Source organism: Pseudophryne corroboree, chromosome 2, assembly GCF_028390025.1.
Source record: "Pseudophryne corroboree isolate aPseCor3 chromosome 2, aPseCor3.hap2, whole genome shotgun sequence".
Taxonomy (NCBI): Eukaryota; Metazoa; Chordata; class Amphibia; order Anura; family Myobatrachidae; genus Pseudophryne; species Pseudophryne corroboree.
This window is the reverse complement of record NC_086445.1, coordinates 1020860007-1020883777: the sequence shown is the minus strand read 5'-3', so window position 1 is coordinate 1020883777 and position 23771 is coordinate 1020860007. Positions and strand designations below refer to the sequence as shown.

General features: G+C 46.9%; 1 protein-coding gene and 1 pseudogene across 2 annotated transcripts in view; one reads left to right on the top strand and one right to left on the bottom strand.

Annotated features, from left to right (window-relative positions):
- Nucleotides 1-1025, top strand: part of LOC135050310 (interferon-induced GTP-binding protein Mx1-like) — a 139381-nt gene extending 138356 nt beyond the window's left edge. For both annotated transcript variants that reach the window (XM_063956714.1, XM_063956713.1), the window contains exon 14: nucleotides 144-1025. In XM_063956714.1, coding sequence (XP_063812784.1) covers nucleotides 144-374 — 231 coding nt within the window. In that variant the 3' untranslated portion in view covers nucleotides 375-1025. The remainder of the gene's footprint in view (nucleotides 1-143) is intronic.
- A 9646-nt stretch (nucleotides 1026-10671) lies between these two features.
- LOC135051497 (5S ribosomal RNA) lies at nucleotides 10672-10790 on the bottom strand (annotated as a pseudogene).
- Nucleotides 10791-23771: the final 12981 nt, after the last annotated feature.

Genomic DNA, 23771 nt, shown 5'->3' with positions numbered 1-23771 from the left:
CAACCAATGGTTGTAGTTTTAATAAACGTCAGCAGAAGGCATTCTCTCTCTTGTTCCGCAGGGACCGTAGGCATAGGTCTGTATTGCCCGTTGTAAAATCTAGTTGCTTGTTCTCCGTCTCAAATGTTATATTTGCATTGCAGGGAGCATCCGACCGCCTTTCCAATCAGATCCCCATGATCATCCAGTTTTATATTTTGCGAGAACACGGGAAAAAGCTGCAGATGGAGATGCTGCAAATACTGCAGAACAAAGACCAGCACGATGATCTTCTGAAGGAGACCAGAGATCTTACCTGTACCAGGAACTCCCTGAAGCAGAGGATTCACCGGTTGTCCGAGGCACATAAGCGTCTGCTCCATTTCCCAGGCTAAAGAATGGACATTCACTAACGTTGTACCGTCCAATCACTGACGTTATTCACAAAAGCAGAACGCTCCATTCTTAGCTGGCCTGACAGGTGTTTGCACAAATTACTTTCTTATCTATTAAGCAGTAAGTGAACCATTAATAGCCAAAAGCTCGAGTAAGGGGTAGTAAAACAAGAGGAAGCGCTGTTAAATTAGGTTTGTGATGGACTTCCAGCGAGCAGGGCGCCCAGCACATAATTACCTACTTTTGAAAACTAGAATCAGGGAGATTGTGCGGTACGCCACTGAGCGGGCGTGTCATACTCTGCCCAAAGGGTGTGTCTAGTTCTACAAATGGGCGTGTCTTTGCTTAAATGCTTGGTGCGAGATATTTCTATACAACATTAGTAACAGTATATTTTGGGAAGTTTTGCAAAAATCCACAAATATAGTGGCGGGTTAATTGACTCACAACAATAATAACAATAGCTTGAATGTGTGTGCGTGTACATGTGATAGGGAATATAGATTGTAAGCTCCACTGGGGCAGGGTGGGCTATATAAATAACTGCAATATGGGTTACTTTTTAAATGCAATTTGACCTTGAGTGAAATCGTCCTTAAACATATACGAAAATTATGATTTTGGTGTATTAAATTTTAATTTATTGTAAACACTGGATGTCTGCATCTTGTAGGCACTACCTATATTTATTGGATGTGCTGTTTTCCATACAATTACAGCATTAACCAAATCATTACAAACACCAGATACTCAAATTAACAAATGGATTTAACACTAAAAAGATTACAAACAATGAGCAGCAGCAGCATGCTATGGATGAGTGCACACCAGCATAGATAAGAAGACCCTGCAACCCACAGATCATGGGCTGCTCTCTCTCTCTCTCTCTCTCTCTCTCTCTCTCTCTCTCTCTCTCCATGGTTTCCACAAGTGGGGATAATGACAGTCATCAGCAGTGATTCATAAGCAGCTACAGCAAATCACTGTTCTTGCGAAGAAACGCCTTAGTATCTTCCCTGGCAGAATCTGAAGAATCTGGGAGATTTGACTTACAAAGCACGACAGCAGGACATTTATGACTGAAACGGGAGCCTCCCGCAGGTTGCAGAAGGGTAGGCAACTATGACCCAGCATGGTTGCATTTTACATGGGCTCCGGAGATTTCGACTATTAATTCTACATTAAAACTAGAGCCCAGATTTATCAAGCCTTGAACAGTGATAAATTGCACTGTGATAAACTACCAACCAATCAGCTCATGCCATTTTTAAAACACAGCCTGTAACATGGTCGTTAGCAGCTGGTTAGTTGTTACTTTATCACCGTGCAATTTATCACTCTCCAAGGCTTGATAACTCTGGGTCCGGGTCTTTACTTTTGGACTTGCCCTACATTGTTGGACGCAGTTTTCTCAACACCTTTGTGGGGAGCTAGAGCATGATATTGAATCTGGAGACCCTTCTTCGTAGCGGAGTCCAGCCTGTAGAGTCACAGACGTTCATGACCACTTCAGCTTCATCAGCTGCTTTATCTGGTAGCCTTGCAGCTGAGGACTACTTATCAGCCTGCTTACCATGCCTTACATTGTCCTGACCGCGGCTTCTACCCTTGGCGGCTCTGTCGTTTCTGTATCCCCAATCCCAGTGATTGCGGTTTCTCCCTTTGGACAGCTTGATTGGATCAGTGGGCGGCTCATGGTAAGGGTCGATCCTTACCGGAGATTGCTGTGGTGCCCTATTCACTCGTGGCTGCCCGTAGCTTCACTTCTGGGGAATTAGGGGGAGATGTACTAAGCAGTGAAAAGAGTCGAGAAGTGAGACAGTGGAGAAGTTGCCAATGGGAACCAATCAGCATTGAAGTAACATTTATAATTTGCATACTATAAAATTATACAAAGCAGCTGATTGGTTGCCATGGGCGACAAAGACTGAAGCTCAGGGACTCATCTCCTCTGCCAACCTCTACGCAGGGATCCCACTGCTTGTTGGACTGTGTGGTTTTCGGTGATTCCCAGTGCTGCAAGTATGGCGGTACGGGGTGGTACGGCATACCGGTAAGAAATTCCCAGCCGGTACGCTGTACCGCCGGTCCGTCCACCATACCTGCATCCCGCTGGCTGCGATGCGAGGGGAGGAGAGCACAGCGCCTCTCCTGCCCCTCAATTCTCTGTGATGTCCGGTCTCCGGCGGCTGCAGCGGCGGGGGGTGAATCTCAATAAGGCACCAGTTTGCTAGCCAATCAGAGCTCATGGACCAGCAGCCGCGGCTCCTGATTGGCTGCCGGTTCGCGAGCTCTGACTGGCTAAAGAACCGGCGCCTCATTTGAGATACCCGCCGCCAGGGCTGCAGAGGCTGGACTTCACGAGCATTGAGGGGTAGGAGAGGTGCCCTACTCCCCTCACACAGCACAAACAGAGGCAGCAGTGAGCAGGGGGGGAGGCACTCTGGGGCAATGTATATCTGGACTGTGGGGGCATTTGTGTATCTGGCACTATGGGGGCAGTTATGTATCTGGCACTGTGGGGCAATGTATATCTGGCACTGTGGGGCAATGTATATCTGACACTGTGGGGGCATTTGTGTATCTGGCACTGTGGTGCAATGTATATCTGACACTGTGGGGGCATTTGTGTATCTGGCACTGTGGGGGCATTTGTGTATCTGGCACTCTGGGGCAATGTGTATCTGGCACTGTGGGGCAATGTATATCTGGCACTGTGGGCGCATTTGTGTATCTGGCACTGTGAGGCAATGTATATCTGGCACTGTGGGGGCATTTGTGTATCTGGCACTGCGGGGGCATTTGTGTATCTGGCACTGTTAGGCAATGTGTATCTGGCACTGTTAGGCAATGTGTATCTGGCACTGTGGGGGCATTTGTGTATCTGGCACTCTGGGGCAATGTGTATCTGACACTGTGGGGCAATGTATATCTGGCACTGGGGGTATTTGTGTATCTGGCACTGCGGGGGCATTTGTGTATCTGGCAATCTGGGGCAATGTGCATCTGACACTGTTGGGCAATGTGTATCTGGCACTGTGGGGGCATTTGTGTATCTGGCACTCTGGGGCAATGTGTATCTGGCACTGTTGGGCAATGTGTATCTGGCACTGTTGGGCAATGTGTATCTGGCACTGTGGGGGCATTTGTGTATCTGGCACTCTGGGGCACGGTGTATCTGACACTGTGGGGCAATGTATATCTGGCACTGTGGGGGTATTTGTGTATCTGGCACTGTGGGGGCATTTGTGTATCTGGCACTGTGGGGGCATTTGTGTATCTGGCACTCTGGGGCAATGTGTATCTGACACTGTGGGGCAATGTATATCTGGCACTGGGGGTATTTGTGTATCTGGCACTGTGGGGCAATGTATATCTGGCACTGTGGGGGCATTTGTGTATCTGGCACTGTGAGGCAATGTATATCTGGCACTGTGGGGGCATTTGTGTATCTGGCACTGCGGGGGCATTTGTGTATCTGGCACTCTGGGGCAATGTGTATCTGGCACTGTTGGGCAATGTGTATCTGGCACTGTGGGGGCATTTGTGTATTTGGCACTCTGGGGCACGGTGTATCTGACACTGTGGGGCAATGTATATCTGGCACTGTGGGGGTATTTGTGTATCTGGCACTGTGGGGGCATTTGTGTATCTGGCACTGTGGGGGCATTTGTGTATCTGGCACTGTGGGGGCATTTGTGTATCTGGCACTCTGGGGCAATGTATATCTGGCACTGTGGGGCAATGTGTATCTGGCACTGTTGGGGTCATATGTGTATCTGGCCCCCCATATGTGTATCACGCCACCATTTCATTGGTCACGCCCCGTGTGGCCACACCCATTTTTTGGCACGCGCACAGTACCTATAAGACATTTTTTCTACTTGCACCACTGGTGATTCCTCCTGCTGCCAAGTTTCGCCTACCTTACCCTGCCTCCTGCTCCTGGACCATGGAACAGTAATGATCCTTCTGTACATCGGTCATCTTTCACCTGGGATCCTGATCCTGCTTCTTCTACTCCAGTGACGACCTGAGTGTGTGCGTCTGGTGTCCTCCTCATAGCTCTTGCCTCACATGCCTATTTGGTCCTTCCTCTGGTTCTGTAGAGTCTAGACGGTGATTGCAGCTACTGATGGACCCTGCTCCTGTCACCTGTGCCCCAGACAGACCTGTGTGTTCTGTTCTCCCTCTCATTTCCAACTGTTCTATTCGTTTAGCTCTGCCATTGCCCTTGTGAGCAGCACAGCATAATATATCTGGACTGTAGTGCCTCTGCCTAGTTGTGACTGTTGAGACTCACTATTCTTTGACTCACATTTCACACTCATTTTGTGTAGCATTTAAGCATTGAACTGTAAATGTTCAGGTTACTGGTTATTAGAGTGCTTATACTGCCATCTAGTGGCACTTACGGTTATTGCACAAAGCATGCATGTTCTGTTTTCTGTGCCCTATTGTTTGTAATGGCTTTAGACAGCAGAAATTCCATTGTGCTCTGCCCGTTGTTTGGCATTTTGTGAGTCCTATTGTTTGAACGCATAAAGCTAGGATTGGTCACACTACCTGTGTATCTTGGCTGTTTTCATGTTCTGACTGCACCTTATGTCACATCAATGACACATTGTATAGTCAATTGTTTCTCATTTTGATTTGCACTCTCCATTACCCACTTTTTCAGGTACCAGGGGTGATGGCTCTGCATGTAATGACTGACACTAATGCTCTTGCTACTCAGTTGGCATTTTAGTTATCACAGATTGTAATAGAGAGAAAAAGAGAGAAAATTCTGCTGCATAATGTCTCCCTTTGACCGTGTACAAGTTCCCTTGCATGACCAATCTTCCTGTCTGGATGTATCCAGTAATTTTTAACAGTCAAACCTAATTAATAGTTTATCCCATGCTTCTCATGCAGTCTCTTTGTGTCATGTTAATATGTCACACTTTAGATACAGTTCAATCAAAGTCTATTGCTGGCACAAACCTCCCACTGCTGTGGGGATATATTTACCGTCCTCCTTTTTCCTGCTGCCCACCATTCAATCATGTAGTCAGCAGAGGAGAGTAATTAGTCAACGTCCCTATGATCCAGCAGCTTCTATCTGTGTGATCTCCAGCAGTCTCAGGAGCAGGTAGGTATCATAGGTCTCACATGTGACGCGTTTCTCCACCTCTCTGTTTACAGTGATCAGCGACTTCCTCAGGCAATGAATATCCTACGTGCTTTTTTTTAAGCCCCACACATTGGTGCATCGGCTTCCGGTGTTCATATACACGTTATCACTTCCTCCTACACACTGACCAACCACCGCTGCCATCTACAGATTTATCTGTTGTGAGGACATTGGCCAATTAATCTTTCCTCTGTAGATACTGGCAGATCGTCGTCATGAAATGTGCCAAATATTCCTGCAATTTACATAATGTGCTGGCTTCCAACAGAGCGCATAAAAAAGGGAAATAGTCCTTACTTTCCCTGTTTCCACTCACACTGTCTCTCTCCCACTCCCTCCATCTCCCACTGTCTCTCCCACTCTCTCTGCCTCCCACTGTCTTGATCCCTCCATCTCCCACAATCTTCATGATTCTGGGGAAACAACATGTAGCTAATATATAACTAGCGCGCGGAAGTGACTTGCCTCCACAAAACCCCTCAGGACCCACGCTGGTCAAGGCACCCACAGGTGAGGGCTCTTGCTATTTAGGCTCCTGCAGAACATGGCTCCCGCTGATAGGGGCTCCCAATGTCAAGGTCTCCTGCTATCTGGGCACCTACTATTGTCTCACACTAGTTGGGGCTCCCGCAGGCTGGGCTCCTGGTGTTGTTTCCATTAGGTCACTGCTCACGCTGGCCAGGGCTGCCATGGCTTGGACTTCTGCTGGCCAGGACTCCCGATGGTCACAGAACCTCTGCCACCTCCTCCACCGATGGTCACACAGCAGCAACACAGGCATCCCACCCCCTGCTCACAGCACCAGCGGCTGCACACCCTCCCTCTCCAGTGGTCACAAATAAGCAGGACAAACACTGATAAACCCCAGATGAAACAGATGGGCCCCTAGGGCCCAGTGGTCCTAGGGGGCCTGGCACACATCTGCCGCCTCCGTAATACTATTGTATCTGCAGCAGTGTTCTCTGTGTTAGGACCCGCTCCCAGAGCCTGCCTGTCTCTGCCAGCAGGTGCAGAGTGAAGGAACCCACTCCCTGAGCCTGCTTGTCACTTCCACTGGGGTGCTCCTGTGTGCAGGAATCCGTTCCTGGAACCCTAAGGGGGCCTGTCTGCCACAGTCACTGACTTTGTCAGACTTGGTCGGGTACTGCAGCCATGAGCAAGGGAGGGGGGCAGGTTCTGTGTTAGCAAGGAGGTGGTGGGTTGTCAAGTACTATGGACATAAGAAGGGGTGAAGGCCAGGTGCTGTGGCTGTAAGGGAGTATTATCGGGTGATGCATCCACAAGCGGGGAGGGGGTGAGATGCTGTGTTGCAACAGCAAGCAGGGGAGGGGGACGGAATGATGCTCTTTACTTTTTGACCTGTCTGAATGGTGGAGGAGCCAAACAACTCATTGCTGCAATGCACAGCCCTTGCCTCTGAGTCCTAGCTCCTCCCTGGTGGTCAGTGGGTCACAGTGAGAGCAGCAGGAGGTGCTGGGATGGGAAGAAAGGAGGGCGGGGGTGTTATTACACTTAAGGGAGTAAATTGAGCATGGGTTTTTATGAGGGTGAGTTAAGATGAAGGGGTTAACGTTTTTTAGGGGGGTTAATTAACATGAATCTTTTTTTCTATTAGAGGTAGGTAATGGTGTGAATGGAATTAATGATGGGAATAAGGGAATATTTATATGAGGGGTCAATTATTTGTGGATGGGGCTGCTATGATAATCCTGGAGGAGTTAATGATTTTTATGAGGTGGGTTTAAGGATCAGGGTATAATATTGTGTGGCTCTAAAGTCCTCTCTATTGTATAGTGGTCATTTACGTGCTCTCTGTATTATATGGCAATCATTTACATGCTCTCTGTATTATATGGGCAGTAGCGGATCTTGCCACGGGCAAGCAGTACTTTTGCCCGGGGCGCCGCCTTCGGAGGGCGCCGCACCAGGGCAAGATCCGCTACTGGTGTGTGCCCCCTGCTGCTCGCTGCCCGCTGCCCCCGGCTGCTACCGCTGGGAAGGGAAACTAGACGCATACGCGTCTAGTTTCCCTTCCTGGAGAGGTCCTTTACTGTGCGGTGCGCGATGACGTCATCGCGCACCGCACAGCAAAGGTCCTCTCCACGACGGGAACTAGACGCTACGCGTCTAGTTTCCCTTCGTGGAGAGGACCTTTGCTGTGCGGTGCGCGATGACGTCATCGCGCACCGCACATCAATTCAGCTGTACAGGGGGCGTAAATGACCACGCCCCCTGTACAAAGCCACGCCCCCTAAAGCCGCCCGGGGCGCCACAAGCCCCGGAGCCGGCCTTGTATATGGCAATCATTTACATGCTCTCTGTATGATATGGCAATCATTTACATGCTCTCTGTATTATATGGCAATCATTTACGTGCTCTCTGTATTATATGGCAATCATTCACATGCTCTCTGTATTATATGGCAATCATTTACATGCTCTCTGTATAATTTGGCAGTCATTTACATGTTCTCTGTAAAATATGGCTGTCAGTGTTGTCTTTATTATATGGAGGTTATTTGCATGCTCTGTGTAATATATACTGTACCAGTAATTGCTGTCTGTATTATATGGGGGTCATGAACATGCTCTCAGTATTATATGGCTTTCTCCAAAAATAGTCTCTATTGTATGGTGGTCATAAAAACACTCTCAATATTGTATGGTGGTCACAAAAATGCTCTCATTATTGTAGGGACGGTGCAAAAATGTTCTCAGTTTTGTGTGGCAGTCACTAAAACGCTCTCTGCAGTGCATGGCGGTCACAAAAATGCTATCAGGTCTATATGGCAGTCACAAAACCTCTTAATATTGTATGGCGAAGGGGACCTACTAGGTGGCTGTAACTGGGCTGCATCTTGGCACTTAAACAGGATAGGTTAGCTACAGATGTAGCCACGTTCATCGTGGCTACATCTTACTCTGATCGCATCTTGCTAGGCGTGACCATATGTATGTCTGGGGCACAAGAGCATCTAAGTCTCACACGCGCTCCATTCGCATGAATGGGAGCGATAAATGCTGCAGCTCGGCACGGCTTTTATTTTTAAAGATACTTTTTATCTCCGAAAGGTCGCGACCACGATGGGCACAAGGTTTGCTCCAAGTTAAGCGAATACATTTATGGGACAGTGGAAGGATAATATGGAACCACAATCCCTTTGGAGTGAACCTGGTGTCCTGGTTCCGATATATAGATGATGTATTTTTTATCTGGAGAGGAAGACTTGAACTTTTAAGTGATTTTTTTACACACTTGAATGCAAACTCTCAAATTTACGGTTAGGACGATACGTGTTTGGAATTCCCTGCCTGAGGGAGTTATAATGGCTGACTCAGTCAACACCTTTAAGAATGGGTTAGATAAATTCCTAATGGGTAAGGATATCCAGGGTTACGGGGCATAGTCACGCACTATGGTTATTATAAAAAAGAGGGGTAAAACGTAACGGCAGTCATCAACTTCAGTCAAAATTTTATACAAAATAATCGTGCATAGGAGACCACAAATAGGTTGAACTTGATGGACAATTGTCTTTTTTCAACCTTAGATACTATGTTACTGTTATTAAATATAGAATTCACTTTTGAGAGTAGTAATAATCAAGTGAATTTTTTAGAGGTCACAGTCTATATAGAACAAAATGAAATCCATATGAGGAATTTTATTAAGCCCGCTGATTCGGACACGTACCTTAAAGCCAATAGCTGCCATCACCCAAACTCGCTGAACTCGATCCCAGGAGGACAGCTCATAAGGGTCAAACGTAACTGCACTAAACAGGAAGTTTTACAACTGAAGCAGAGGAAATGCAAGACAAATTTAAGGCATCGGGATATGTTCCAGATAAAATAAATAAGGCAATTGAAATGGCCATGCAAGTTGATAGGGATGAGCTATTAAGGAATTAAGATAAAACCCAGGAACAATCGGATTTGTTGCTCCATGAATAGGCCTTCATAACAACTTTTAGCAGCCAATATAAGTGTATTAAGAAAACTTTACAAAAACACTGGGGAATCCTGCGGAAAGACCCAATTATAGGCAGCCATCTTCCATCTAAACCGAAGTGCATATATAGGCAAGAACCAAATATAAGCTCTAATTTGGTGAGATGCACACAACCACTGACGGCATTAGGTCTATCAATGACTGTAAATCAAAATATTTTTTTTAGATGTGGGCTATGCCTCGGCAGCAAGGGGATCAAAGGTGAGGGCAGTAAAACTAGTGAAATAGAAATTAATGGTATTAGATGCAAAATAACTAATTTTATTACCTGTAGTACCAAAAATGCTTTATGCTATTGAGTGCAAATGTGGCTTATATTGTATAGGCCGAACCTCGAGACACTATCATTTAAAAAAAAAAGCCTTGATTGTCAGGGAAACGGCATTCTCTACTTATGTTTTGCATCTACAACAATGGAATGGATTGATACTCTAGGAATCAGGAACAAAGGAGACGCCGTAGGTACACCGTTGCTAAGTTACATTTATTATATGTATTAATCACCTTGACGATGGACTGAAATAACTGGAACTTAATGTAGTGGTAGGGGCCAATGCTTGGAGGCTTTGCTAACTATTAGTGGGGGCATGGTTTAAGCTCCTTGGTAAATATATATAGTAAATACTGATCGTGCAAGCATGCATGACATCATTAAAGGGGGTGTGGTTTTTTGAGAGAGCAAAAGACAATGTGTCTTTTCCAGGGCACACTTATGAAAATGAAAAAAATTAATATATTAATATTTAACCTTTATTAGGATACACTGAAAAAAGGGGCAGGGGGGGGGGGGAGAAGGCAAACATTAATGTGGATTAAATAATTGCACAAATGCTACAATTTCTAGGTGAAAAATGTAGGTAAGTAGGCGAAAATATATGTATTCCCTTAATTGTCAAAAAAATTGCTTTGTTTCCCTGTAATGGGCAATTTTGGGAATAAAATAGCTCAGCTAAGCTCACCTATAACATGTCAGAAGATCAAAATTTAGAATAAGAGGATAAGTTACCTACGGTACCTTATCATTTGCTCTATGAGGACTTTAAATTGAATATCTGGGTCTAAGCATCAACCAAGATTGGCAAAATTCAATTGGTGTGGAAGAATAAAATACCTACGGCACCTAGTATTCCCTGGTGGTCTCCCATCCAGGTACTGACTAGTCCCTGCAGTGCATAGCTTCCAAGATCAGACGAGATTGGGCATACCCAGTGCGGTCTGACCGTAGGTAAGTGAATCTCCAACACATGCAATCAAATTCAAATACACAGACACTTATGAGAATTATATATTAAAAAAATAAGTTTGTACTAATAGATACCCAAATTTAATTCAATAAATGACAAATGTATTAAATAAAGAATATTGCTAGATGGCGTGTGTCTTGGAGTGTAATTTTTATACATGTGCGTACACTGGATTTGTGGGAGACAGGAGCCAGGTCTATGTTTCTTGACACTCCTGCTGTTTGATCATCTGTCTCAGCATCGAATGACAGAATGAGAGAGTGGCCAGAAACAGACAATGGCTCAGAAATAAAGAATAGAGGGGTACTTCTGCTGTCCCTGAATGGGGTAGTGTTCTGCTACCATAAGCATTGCAGAATGCCACTGCTGGCTATGGGATGAGAGAGTAACCCAGAAAATTGATAAAAAGAAATTAGACGATAGGAAGAGAATAGTGTCCTCAGAAAAAGTGCACAATGTTCCCCGGTAAAGAAAGAGATATGAAAAATTGCTGGAAATAAAATTACACACAACTAATATAGGATATAGCTGTAATGGGTATGTATAGTGTAACTGATGGAACAGGTCGCCCCAGCTTGTTTGCAAACTGTACACAAAATAAATGTAACAGGCAGAATATCAAACTTAAGTTTATGCTTAGCTTATGTGAGTGGGGGTTATAAAATCATACACAAGTATAAGCTGTGTTTGTGATCAATATAGAAGCAGTCACAAACAACAGTAATACCCAGCCTGTTCATAACTTGCATACGTGGCTGCGGTTATATTAGACACAGAATAGCAAAAAAAAAAAAAAATAGAGTAATAAGCCACAATTTGATTTCAGCTTGTGCTGATAACAGGGTACAATTCAGTACAGTGTGAAAAATAATGTCTGACACAATATAAAAAATATCTTGTTCTGAGAAAAGATTTTTTTAGTATTTGTCCCCTGAGCAGAAATCCTCTACATGGGTCAAATTTCATAAGTCCAATGTACACACATAATAAAGGTAGCAGCAATAATTTCAGACAAGTGCTTATGATTCACATTGCTTGGTACAACGTGTGTGCAATGTTATAAAAAACAATAATGTTTCCTGCAAGTGCTGGTGATTCACTTGTTAGATATATAGGGGTATATGCAATTGCCGAATTGCGGCAATTTTTCGCCCGTTTTTTGATTCGACACAATTCGACTGTTGAATTCCGGCAAGTGGGTGCCGGAATTCAACATATTCAATAAAAAACGGATTCGACAGTCCCGCTGTCGAAAAACGGCCAATTTGACGGATTTTGATCCGATTTTAAAAAAACGGGAAAAAACATGAAAAAAATTTGCGTGGGGTCCCCCCTCCAAAGCATAACCAGCCTCGGGCTCTTTGAGCCGGTCCTGGTTCTAAAAATCCGGGGGGGAAACGGACAGGGGATCCCCCGTATTTTTAAAACCAGCACCGGGCTCTGCGCCTGGTGCTGGTGCAAAAAATACGGGGGACAAAAAGAGTAGGGGTCCCCCGTATTTTTTACACCGGCATCGGGCTCCACTAGCTGGACAGATAATGCCACAGCCGGGGGTCACTTTTATACAGTGCCCTGCGGCCGTGGCATTAAATATCCAACTAGTCACCCCTGGCCGGGGTACCCTGGGGAGTGGGGACCCCTTCAATCAAGGGGTCCCCCCCAGCCAACCAAGGGCCAGGGGTGAAGCCCGCAGCTGTCCCCCCCATCCAAGGGCTGTGGATGGGGGGCTGATAGCCTTGAGAAGATTGAAAGTATATTGTTTTTTCCAGTAGTACTACAAGTCCCAGCAAGCCTCCCCCACAAGCTGGTACTTGGAGAACCACAAGTACCAGAATGCGGGGGAAAAACGGGCTCGCTGGTACCTGTAGATCTACTGGCATACAGCCAATCAGGAGAGTGCCACGAAGTAGCGCTTCCTGATTGGCTTAAGAGACCTTTCTGTGACAGCAGTCACGGGGGGGGTCTCTGCATTCGGGGAAAGGGATCCCATGTATAAACATAGGACCACTTTCAGTCCGTTTGGTCCGGGTGTTCGTTTTGTTGTTTTTCCAAGTACGAGGATTACTTTAAAAGATCCGGACACTGGATTGAGGTGAGTATAATTTTATTCACAGGTACACGTGGATTCTACTTGGACAAGTGGACAGAGGTCGGCGTGTGAACATAGGTAAGTATGTGTGTGTGTCGACATGTGTGAAATAAAGTTTTACTCTCACAGTGTGTGTATCCTATTTTTATTTGGGTATTTTTTTTCCAGTAGAACTACAGGTACCAGCGGGCCCGTTTTTCTCCCGCATGCTGGTACTTGTGGTTCTCCAAGTACCATCTTGCGGGGGAGGCTTGCTGGGAAATGTAGTACTACTGGAAAAAACAATATTCTTTCAATCTTCTCAAGGCTATTAGCCCCCCATCCGCAGTCCTTGGAAGGGGGGGGACAGCCTCGGGCTTCACCCCTGGCCCTTGGGTGGCTGGGGGGGACCCCTTCATTGAAGGGGTCCCCACTCCCCAGGGTACCCCGGCCAGGGGTGACTAGTTGGATATTTAATGCCACGGCCGCAGGGCGCTGTATAAAAGTGACCCCCGGCTGTGGCACTATCTGTCCAGCTAGTGGAGCCCGATGCTGGTGTAAAAAATATGGAGGACCCCTACTCTTTTTTACCCCCGTATTTTTTGCACCAGCACCAGGCGCAGAGCCCGGTGCTGGTTTTAACAATACGGGGGAACCCCTGTCCGTTTCCCCCCGGATTTTTAGAACCAGGACCGGCTCGAAGAGCCCGAGGCTGGTTATGCTTAGGAGGGGGGACCCCACGCAATTTTTTTTCTGATTTTTACCATTCCATTTAAAAAAATAAAAAAATTATATTTTAAAAAATATATAAATAATACTTGTGCCTCCAAAATAGACAAATCAAGTACATAATCCCTTCTAATATAGGCCCTCATTCCAAGATGATCGCTCGCAAGGCGATTTTAGCAGAGTTGCTCACGCTAAGCCTACGCCTACTGGGAGTGTATCTTAGCATCTTAAAATTGCGAACGACGTATTCGCAATATTGTGATTACAAACTTCTTAGCAGTTTCAGAGTAGCTTCACACTTACTCGGCATCTGCGATCAGTTCAGTGCTTGTCGTTCCTGGTTTGACGTCACAAACACACCCAGCGTTCGCCCAGACACTCCCCCGTTTCTCCGGCCACTCCTGCGTTTTTTCCGGAAACGGTAGCGTTTTCATCCACGCGCCCATAAAACGCTGTGTTTCCGCCCAGTAACACCCATTTCCTGTCAATCACACTACGATCGCCTGAGCGATGAAAAAGCCGTGAGTAAAAATACTTTCTTCATAGCAAAATTACTTGGCGCAGTCGCAGTGCGAACATTGCGCATGCGTACTAAGCAGAAAAACGCTGCGATGCAAAAAAATTTACCGAGCGAACGACTCGGAATGAGGGCCATAAATAGATATGCTATTTCCAATAAAGAAAAAAAACACCAAAAAAAACATGTTTTAAATTTTTTTTATTAGATTCCGCCAAAGTGTGGCAGATTGAAAATGAAGAATTTACTGTCTAAAAACACTGTTGTCGAATTTCCAAACTTCAATTGAATATACTTTTGTCGAATTGCCGCATTTGTACCATTGCAGAAATGTCGAATTTGACAAATGTCGAATTTCAAAAAGTCGAATTTGGAAAGTTCGTTTTTTTGACGAAAAGTACTGAATTGCATTGTCGGAAAAAAAAATTGGCGAAAATGTCCCGTTTTTTGACATTTTCGGGAATTCGACCGCAATTGCATATACCCCATAATGTCCCTCAGCACTTGCTGGAAACATTGGGGGTATTTCCAAGTTGATCGCAGCAGGATTTTTGTTAACAGTTGGACAAAACCATGTGCACTGCAGGGGGGTGGGCAGATATAACATGTGCAGAGAGAGTTAGATTTGGGTGGGTTATTTAAACTAAAATCTAAATTGCAGCGTAAAAATAAAGCAGACAGTATTTACCCTGCACAGAAACAAAATAACCCACCCAAATCTAACTGTTTCTGTACATGTTATATCTGCCCCCCCTTCAGTGCACATGGTTTTGCCCAACTGCTAATAAAAATCCTGCTGCGATCAACTTGGAATTACCCCCATTATTGTTTTTTATAACATTGCACACACGTCATACCACTTAACCCAGTAAGTTCCCTTGCTCCACGCTCTCTTACCTCACACACGCCCAGCGTGAGGCGACCAGGGGAGGGTCCGGCAGCAGGGGGGGCAGCACGGTGCTGGCAGCAGGCAGGCACTGATGGTGCCTGTGGGTGACTGTGGCATTGGGGAAAGGTAAGTATACTACCCTTCCCCTGTCAACATTCTCACCATCGGGATGCTGCCGTCAGTATACTGACCGCCGACATCCTCAACACCGGCATCTCATACCTAACGCGTGGGAAGAGCCCCCACAAGCATGAGAACATACAAAGCATAGTACATAGCAATGCTAACCACCGTGCCAACTGTACAGTACATCATAGTTGTGGGCACTGCAAATTAAATCTTATCTTATCTACAATCTGTGAATCACCTACAGTATGAGGAGTTATAGATTACTTTCCAGTTGTAAGAAGCAGAATAATATATGAAGAAATATAAGGAAATAGCAGCCTGTCAGGTCACCATGGCAGAATTTATATAGCAGGATATATATCGCTGAAGTGCCTGTTCTATAAATAGGCTGTGGGTTGAGTAAATGAGACGCTGTTCCGGCACATTGTTGACGAAACTGTTTGCATCAATAAACAAGAGAAGTCCTTTGTTACACTGTCACCCAGGTGCCTAAAGTCTACATTGGTTACCAGGGGACGCTTTGAGATTATACGTCTTCTCACAATTCATTTCTTTAAACAGTTGGGGGCATATTTCTTCATTATCGTGACTTGGTCCAGATGATTATTACATCTTTTGACTGTCGAATGTTGAATGTATAAATATTGATATCCTGAGTCAGGTGCTCTGATAGGGCTATGTCCATGCCATGTGTAGAGGTGAAGTGATGCTCCAGATCCCATCACCTTGTAAGAGGAAAGTGGTCCTACAGAGCAGGTTTCTATGCCACACTGTGATGCCCACCCTCCAGGCCCATGATGTCATGACATTAGGAAGCGGAACACAGCTTAGAATGTATTTAGGACGCTGCAGGGGGCTCTGCTGGCAGCAGGGTGCATGTCTGGAGCGTCCCTTTGGCGCTACCGCTGCAGGGTGCTTCTCCAGGTACCTTGCAAGCCAAAGGCAGGTGGCATGAGGCAGGGATGGTGTCACCCCTGGGCCCTCCACCCTGGGTGATGGCACAGCTGGCATAGCCCTAGATATGGCAATTTAATAGCCCATAGGCTACAATAACTAATATTTGTATTATATTTTCAGTTGTGTTGTTTGTAACATAGTAACATAGAGCCTAATTCAGAGTTGATCGCAGCAGCAAATTTGTTAGCTAATGGGCAAAACCATGTGCACTGCAGGTGGGGCAGATGTAACACGTGCAGAGAGAGTTAGATTTGGGTGGGGTGTGCTCAAACTGAAATCTAAATTGCAGTGTAAAAATAAATCAGCCAGTATTTAGCCTGCACAGAAACAAAATAACCCACCCAAATCTAACTCTCTCTGCACATGTTATATCTGCCCCCCCCTGCAGTACACATGGTTTTACCCAACTGCTAACAAATTTGCTGCTGCGATCAACTCTGAATTACCCCCATAATAACATAGTATCTGAGGTTGAAAAAAGGCAATTGCCCATCGAGTTTATCACTACAATGCCCTTTAAGGGAGCAGGAGAGAGAAAGTGAGAGGAGTGAGAGACAAAAAGGGTGTAAGGGGGAGAGAGAGAGAGGAGCAAGAAGAGAGATGGCGGGAGTCAGGGGGGGAGAGAGAGAAAGAGATAGGGTGTTTCATGAAAAAAGGGAAAGAGAAAAGAGGAGCGAGAGAGAGGGTGTCAGGGAGAAAGAGAGAAAGGGATGAGGGGGAGAGAGCGAGAAGGCATCAGTGAGAAAGAGGGTGGGGGAGATAGAGAGTGTCAGGGAGGGAGAGAGATGGAGAGGGGAGCAAGACAGAGTGTCAGAGAGAGAAAGAGGGAGAGACAGAGAGGGTGATAAACCATACCTCCCAACTTTGTACTGGCTCAAGGAGGGACACGCGCACGGCGAAGGCACGTGCGCTCCAGAAAAAGGGGCATGGCATGTGCAAAAGGGGGCGTGGCTTCACGAAGGACCCGCTATCGCAAGCCACACCCCCATTTTCATCACTGAGGGGGCATGCCCAGCGCTCTGTGAGCCGCTGGCATGCCCCCTCTCCTCCTGTCTCCACTGAATAGACGCTGTGCGCGTCTATACACCGCTGCTCTGCTAAGCAGGGCAGCGAGAGACAGAGCGTCCCAACTGCCCCCACCGCGGGACACTGCGGCCTGTAGGTGGGACAGCGGGACAGTCCCCAAAAAATGGGACTGTCCCGCGAAAATCGGGACAGTTGGGAGGTATGAATAATCGCACCAGCCAATCAGCTCCAATATGCAAATTGACAGTTAGGAGCTGACTGGCTGGTGCGTTTATCACCTTGCACATATCACTGGTTTATCACTTCCTTATGTCTTCTCCAGGCTAATACATCTGTCCCTGTGTTTGAAAAATTACAGTTGGGAGCTGTTTGGTGTGCAATTTATCACTCTCCAAGGCTTGATAAATCTGGGTCAGAGTTACACATGGAGCCTCTCACAGATGAAGAATTACTCTTGCACTGATTAACAGATGTGTCACCTTGCTTAAAGGTTATTACAATATTAGTATATAACAGTGATGAGTTAGGTTGCAAGTAAATGGATATGAATTGTAAAGTTATATTTGTGATGTAAACAATATAATAACTATCAGAGGCGTCACCAACACCTTGTACACCCGGTGCGGTGACGCCATAAAAGGGAGTGTGGTTTCATGGAGGGAGCGTGACTTCATGGAGGGGGCGGGGCTTCAATTCCCAACCCCGTTTTTCGTCACTTGAGGGGTCCGTGCTGCCTCTCGTGGAGTGATTTATGTGCAGTGCCGGCTCCAGCTCAGTGACAGGAGCCGAGTGCTGCACATAATGTAACAGTGCAGCAGTCAGCTCCTGTCACTGAGCAGGAGCAGGCATTTTTGTGTCACCCCCTCGGCGGGTGACACCCGGATGCGGGCCGCACCCCCTGCATCCCCCTTGTGACGCCACTGATAACTATGCACAAATCATATATTTATACTTTAAGTTAATGTATTATGTATGTTTATTGTTATTACACTATAGAATAGACATATTTGGTGAAAGGTAGTGTGAAACAGAAAGGGTTAAGCCTTGCACACCGGGCTAATAGACCATATATAAGCGACTGAGAAAGCTTCTAAGTGCCCGAGAAGGTGCTTGAGCACCACGCGCCCGACATGATCTTGTGCCGACTGCTGGACAGATGGGCGCAGGGTATAAAGGAGACATTGCGCTATTAGAGGTCAGTCTTAGGGGAAGAAGTATTGAGTCTTGGAGATAAGCTGAAGAGAGATAAAGTACTAATAAATCAGCTACTGGCATTTTCAAGCACAGCCTGTAACATGGCAGTTACAAGCTGATTAGCTGGTACTCTCTCCAAGGCTTGATGGTTTCACACCAACCAATAGTTATCCCTGTTTTTTCACTGACTGGCCTGTGGGCCAATCAGAACCTGGAGGTGGGGCTTTATGGGTGTCAGGGGTGGAGCTATGATCCATGCCTCAGCACCTTGTATAAAAAAAACAACAATTGGGTTTGTATTGTACCATAGATGGCGAGAAACCATCTGGTTCTCCCTGCACCAATAGCGAAAGTATTCACCATCGGCCATAAACCATTGATGATTAAGAATCATCGATGGTTGATGACCATCCCTTATATAGAGCAGTTGATTGGTAAGTGTGCATGACTTACCAAATCTGCCGCTCAGTTGGCATGATGGGCTGTCTGGAGACATGATTTTAGATGTGTTTTCATAGAAACATCAAGGGCCAGATGTACTAAGGGAGACATGTACTAAGTAGTGACAAAAGTGTGCAACTTCTTCACTGGCTCACGTCTCCACTTTTATCACTGCTTAGTAAATGTCCCTCTTCAGGTGCGGATCAAGAAGAAAATGATAGGGGGGGCACCATGGAAGGGGCAAGTACATTTGCGTGCGGCTTCGGTGCATGTGAGGTGGCGCTTCTTATACAATGCCCACAGTTGTAGCGCTCATTATGCAATGTCCACTGTACTGGTAATGTCCCTTATATAGACCCCATAGTAGTGGTGTCCCTTATGCAATGCCCGTATTGCCCCCAGTAGTAATGTTGCCTGTAGTAATGCCCCCAGTCATTATGCCCCCAGTGGTAATGCCCCTGCATTTATGACCCCAGTAGTTTACCTCCCCCCTTTAGTTTAGCCTCCCAGTGGTAATGCCCCCACTAGTTTAGCCACCAGTAGTAATGCCCCCCTGTAGGTTGCCCCATTGTAGTTTAGCCCCTGTAGTTATGCCCCCCTTATAGTTTAGCCTCCAGTAGTATTGCCCCCAGTAGTTTGGCCCCTGTAGTTATCCCCCAGTAGTTTGGCCCCTGTAGTTAAGCCGCCAGTAGTAATGCCCCCCTGTAGTTTAGCCCCCAAGTAGTAATGCCCCTGTAGTTAAGCCGCCAGTAGTAATGCCCTCCTGTAGTATGCCCCCCAGTAGTTAGCACCTTTGTAGTTGGCCCCCAGTAATAATGTCCCCCAGTAGTTTGCCCCCAGTAGATGCCACCCAGTAATAATGTCCCCTAGCAGTTTGCCCCCAGTAGGTGCCCCCCAGTAATAATGTCCCCCAGTAGATGCCCCCAGTAATAATGTCCCCCAGCAGTTTGCCCCCAGTAGGTGCCCCCCAGTAATAATGTCCCCCAGTAGATGCCCCCCAGTAATAATGTCCCCAGCAGTTTGCCCCCAGTAGATGCCCCCAGTAATAATGTCCCCCAGCAGTTTGCCCCCAGTAGGTGCCCCCCAGTAATAATGTCCCCCAGTAGATGCCCCCCAGTAATAATGTCCCCAGCAGTTTACCCCCAGTAGATGCCCCCCAGTAATAATGTCCCCAGCAGTTTGCCCCCAGTAGATGCCCCCAGTAATAATGTCCCCCAGCAGTTTGCCCCCAGTAGGTGCCCCCCAGTAATAATGTCCCCCAGTAGATGCCCCCCAGTAATAATGTCCCCAGCAGTTTGCCCCAGTAGATGCCCCCCAGTAATAATGTCCTCCAGTAGTTTTCCCCCAGTAGTAATGCCCCCAATAGATGACCCCCCAGTAGTAATGCCCCCAGTAGATGCCCCCCAGTAATAATACCCCCAGTAGCTGCCCCCAATAGATGACCCCCCAGTAGTTATGCCCCAAGTAGATGCCCCTCAGTATAATGCCCCCAGTAGATGTCCCCCAGTAAAAATGTCCCCCATTAGGTGCCCCCAATAGATGACCCCCCAGTAGTAATGCCCCCTGTAGGTGCCCCCCAGTAATAATGCCCCCAGTAGATGCCCCCAATAGATGACCCCCTCAGTAGTGATGCCCCCAGTTATATGCCCCCAGTAGTAATGCCCCCCCAGTAGTAATGCCCCCCCAGTATTAATGCCCCTTGTTGATGCCCCCCCAGTAGTAATGTCCCCCCGTAGTTTGCCCCCAGTAGATGCCCCCGCTGCATTGAGGAAGAAAAAAGCAATACTTACCAAGCCCCGTTCCCGCTTCCAGGCCGCTGCAGTCCTCCTCCTGGCGTCCTCTCCTCAGCACTATGAGAGAGACGTCATGACTGATGTCTCTCCCATAGTGCACGGCGCACAGTGACAGCGCCGGAAGCCCGAGCTCAGTATTGAGCTCCGGCCTCCGGCTACCGCTGTGCAGAGAGACGGGCGCCCGCTGGTAACACAATCTCAGCGGGTGCCCGTCATCTCCCTGTGCGGCGCCGACGCCGGGGGGGGACGGAACGGGGTGGAAGCCACAAATGACAGGGGGGCACAGGCCCGAGTGCCCCCCCCCCCTGGATCCGCCACTGTCTCTCTTAGTCTTGAAAAGTGACAAATTGCACCGTGAAAAAGTACCAACCAACCAGCTCCTAACTGTCATTTCTCAAACCCAGCCTGTAACATGGCAGTTAGGAGCTGATTGGCTGGTACTTTATCACCGTGATATGTATCACTGTTTAAGGCTTAAAACATCTCCCCGAGAGTTTAGTCATAGATGTCGGCTTCCCTTTCCTGTCTGGGTGGCACGATCTGGACGCCTGTACAGGAAGTGCCATTACAGTTTCCTCTTCCTGGGTGTCATCCTTTCATATCTAAATTATAATGTTTTGACTTTGGAGTAACGAATTATATCAGTTTCACATCTATATTCATATTAATCCTTATTTCTGAAAGATCTACATGCACTCTGGCAGAATGGGGAACTGCGTACCGAAATCCAGGTAGGTGGAAGATCTCTGTATACCACATTTACAGTAGAGAAACTGCTAGATCCCCTCCAGCTTCTGCAACACAGGATTCCTTATAGATCACAATGTTGTATTATATTGTGTGTTATATTGTGTCTATAATAGCTTGTATTGTATTACTGTCTATATAGTGTTACGGTGAAACTTTTGTTTGGTTCCTGAATCGTGAGACTGTTCAGTAAACTTCCTGATTGTTTCAGCCATGGATAATAGAATGCAAACAAATGTTTTTGATAGTGCTTTTATGGTAGTAGCAGTCGGGGGTACCCTGGAAGCAGGTAGAAATCATTGAACGAATATTGGAAATTAATAATATAAGTATCTGCACACTCGGGCAGACTGAGAGCTTAAAGTGACCTGGAAAAAAATTCTGAAAGTGGCCTCATAAGTGGAACCAAATAAACTGTAGATGGGTCCAAAACAAAAGTAGGTGGGCAAGCAAACTGTTTGCCCTAGCCACAATGGTGGTATCCAAAGCCAATGCAACATGGTAGGTGGAATCACAGCAACAGCAGAATGCATCCCAGTGACAACTGTACGCATGGTGCCATGAATAGCATTACTGCCTCACAGCACTGACGTCATGGGTTTAATTCCCACCATAGCCCTGTGTGGAGTTTGTATATTCTCCCCGTACTTGCGTGGGTTTCCTCCAGGTACTCCGGTTTCCTCCCACAATCCAAAAAATACTGGTAGGTTAATTGGATGCCTACAAAATGAACCCTAGTGTGTAAGTGTGTGTATACATGTGATAGGGAATATAGAGTGTAAGCTCCACTGGGGCAGGGACTGATGTGAATGGCCAAATACTCTCTGCAATGTGCTGCGGAATATGTGTGCGGTCCCAGTGACCACCACACAATGCAGAGTGTATCCCAGTGACCACTGTACAATGCAGGGTGCATCCCAGCAGGCAGGGGCGTTTCTACAGAGGAGGGGGCCCGTGTGCACGGCGCTGTAGACTCCGGCACTGTGCCGGAGTCTACTGCGCATGCGCAGGTCTCCGGAAACATGGCGCCCACCATGATCCGGAGACCAATTTGGCTACTGCGCATGCGAGGCGGCCATTTTGGAAGCGATTTCCGGCACGCTAACAGCTCCCGGAGCTGGACTCCGGAAAAGTAAGTATTAAAATGGGTGCAATGGGTGCAGTGTGGGCCAGGGACCCAGGGGTCCGTGTGCACCGCACCCATTGCACCCATTTTAGAAATGCCAATGCCAGCAGGGCCGGAGTACGGTCTGTGGGGGCCTTTGGGCAACAATGTTGTGGGGGGCCTTTATTAATAAAAGTGATATACATTATACATATATATATATATATATATATACACACACACACACACTGAGGTGGGGGGGGGGCTGACACCCAATGTGACCTGGGGGGACACCATGGTGACACACATTTGGGTATGGGGAGGGAGGGGGAACATGCTGACATAATGTGGCATGGTGACACATATGGGACCTGGGGGGGACATACTGTAGTGATGCTCACACTTGGGCGTGGGGTGGGGGCAAAGCACACGATAAAGGTGTTTAGCACATGGAGCACAGCTACACCTCTACCTCCGTTGGAGCTCTCAGTCAGTTCTCAGCGCTGGCCAGGTTGTGGAGGAAGATGAGGGGTAAGGAAATCAGGAACTGACATCACCCGCCCAGTGGCGTAGCTAGAAATTTTTCTCCCCCAAGCCAAAAAATTCTTCAGCGTCCTCCCCCCCCCCCCCCCCATACCACCCATAATTGGCATTAGTAAAGGGAGAAATATGCGTGCGCCAAAGGGGGTGTGGCTTCGTTGAAATGGGCGTGGCTTCTCGTAAAGGGGCGTGGCATTGCCGGAAAAGACTACCTTATACCCCAGTTTTGCAACCTGCACGCCCAGACATTAGCCACCACAGGAAAGAAAAATAATCCTGATTCATGCCCCTTACATTATTTGTCATTTTTCCTCCTTATAGTAATGCCCAGTATACATTATTCCACATACTGCAATGGCCTTAGCCATTATGCCACACACAATAATGCACATGACACAATATGCACACACTGTAATGCCCCCGACACATTATGCCACACACCGTAATGCCTGTGACACATTATGACACACACCGCAATGCCCGTTATACATTATGCTACACACTGCAATGCCCCTGATACATTATACCACACACCGTAATGCCTGTGACACATTATGACAGGAATCGCAATGCCCGTTATACATTATGCCACACACTGCAATGCCCCTGATACATTATAGCACATACAATATCTGTGACACAGTATGACACACACCACAATGATCCTGAGACATTATACCACATACCACAATGCCCGTGATATAGTATACAACACACCGTAATGCCCGACACATTATGACACACACCGCAATGTCCGTGATACATTATGCCACACACCGTAATGCCCATTACACATTAAGTTCTATAGTAAGGCTTCTAATTACTTTTA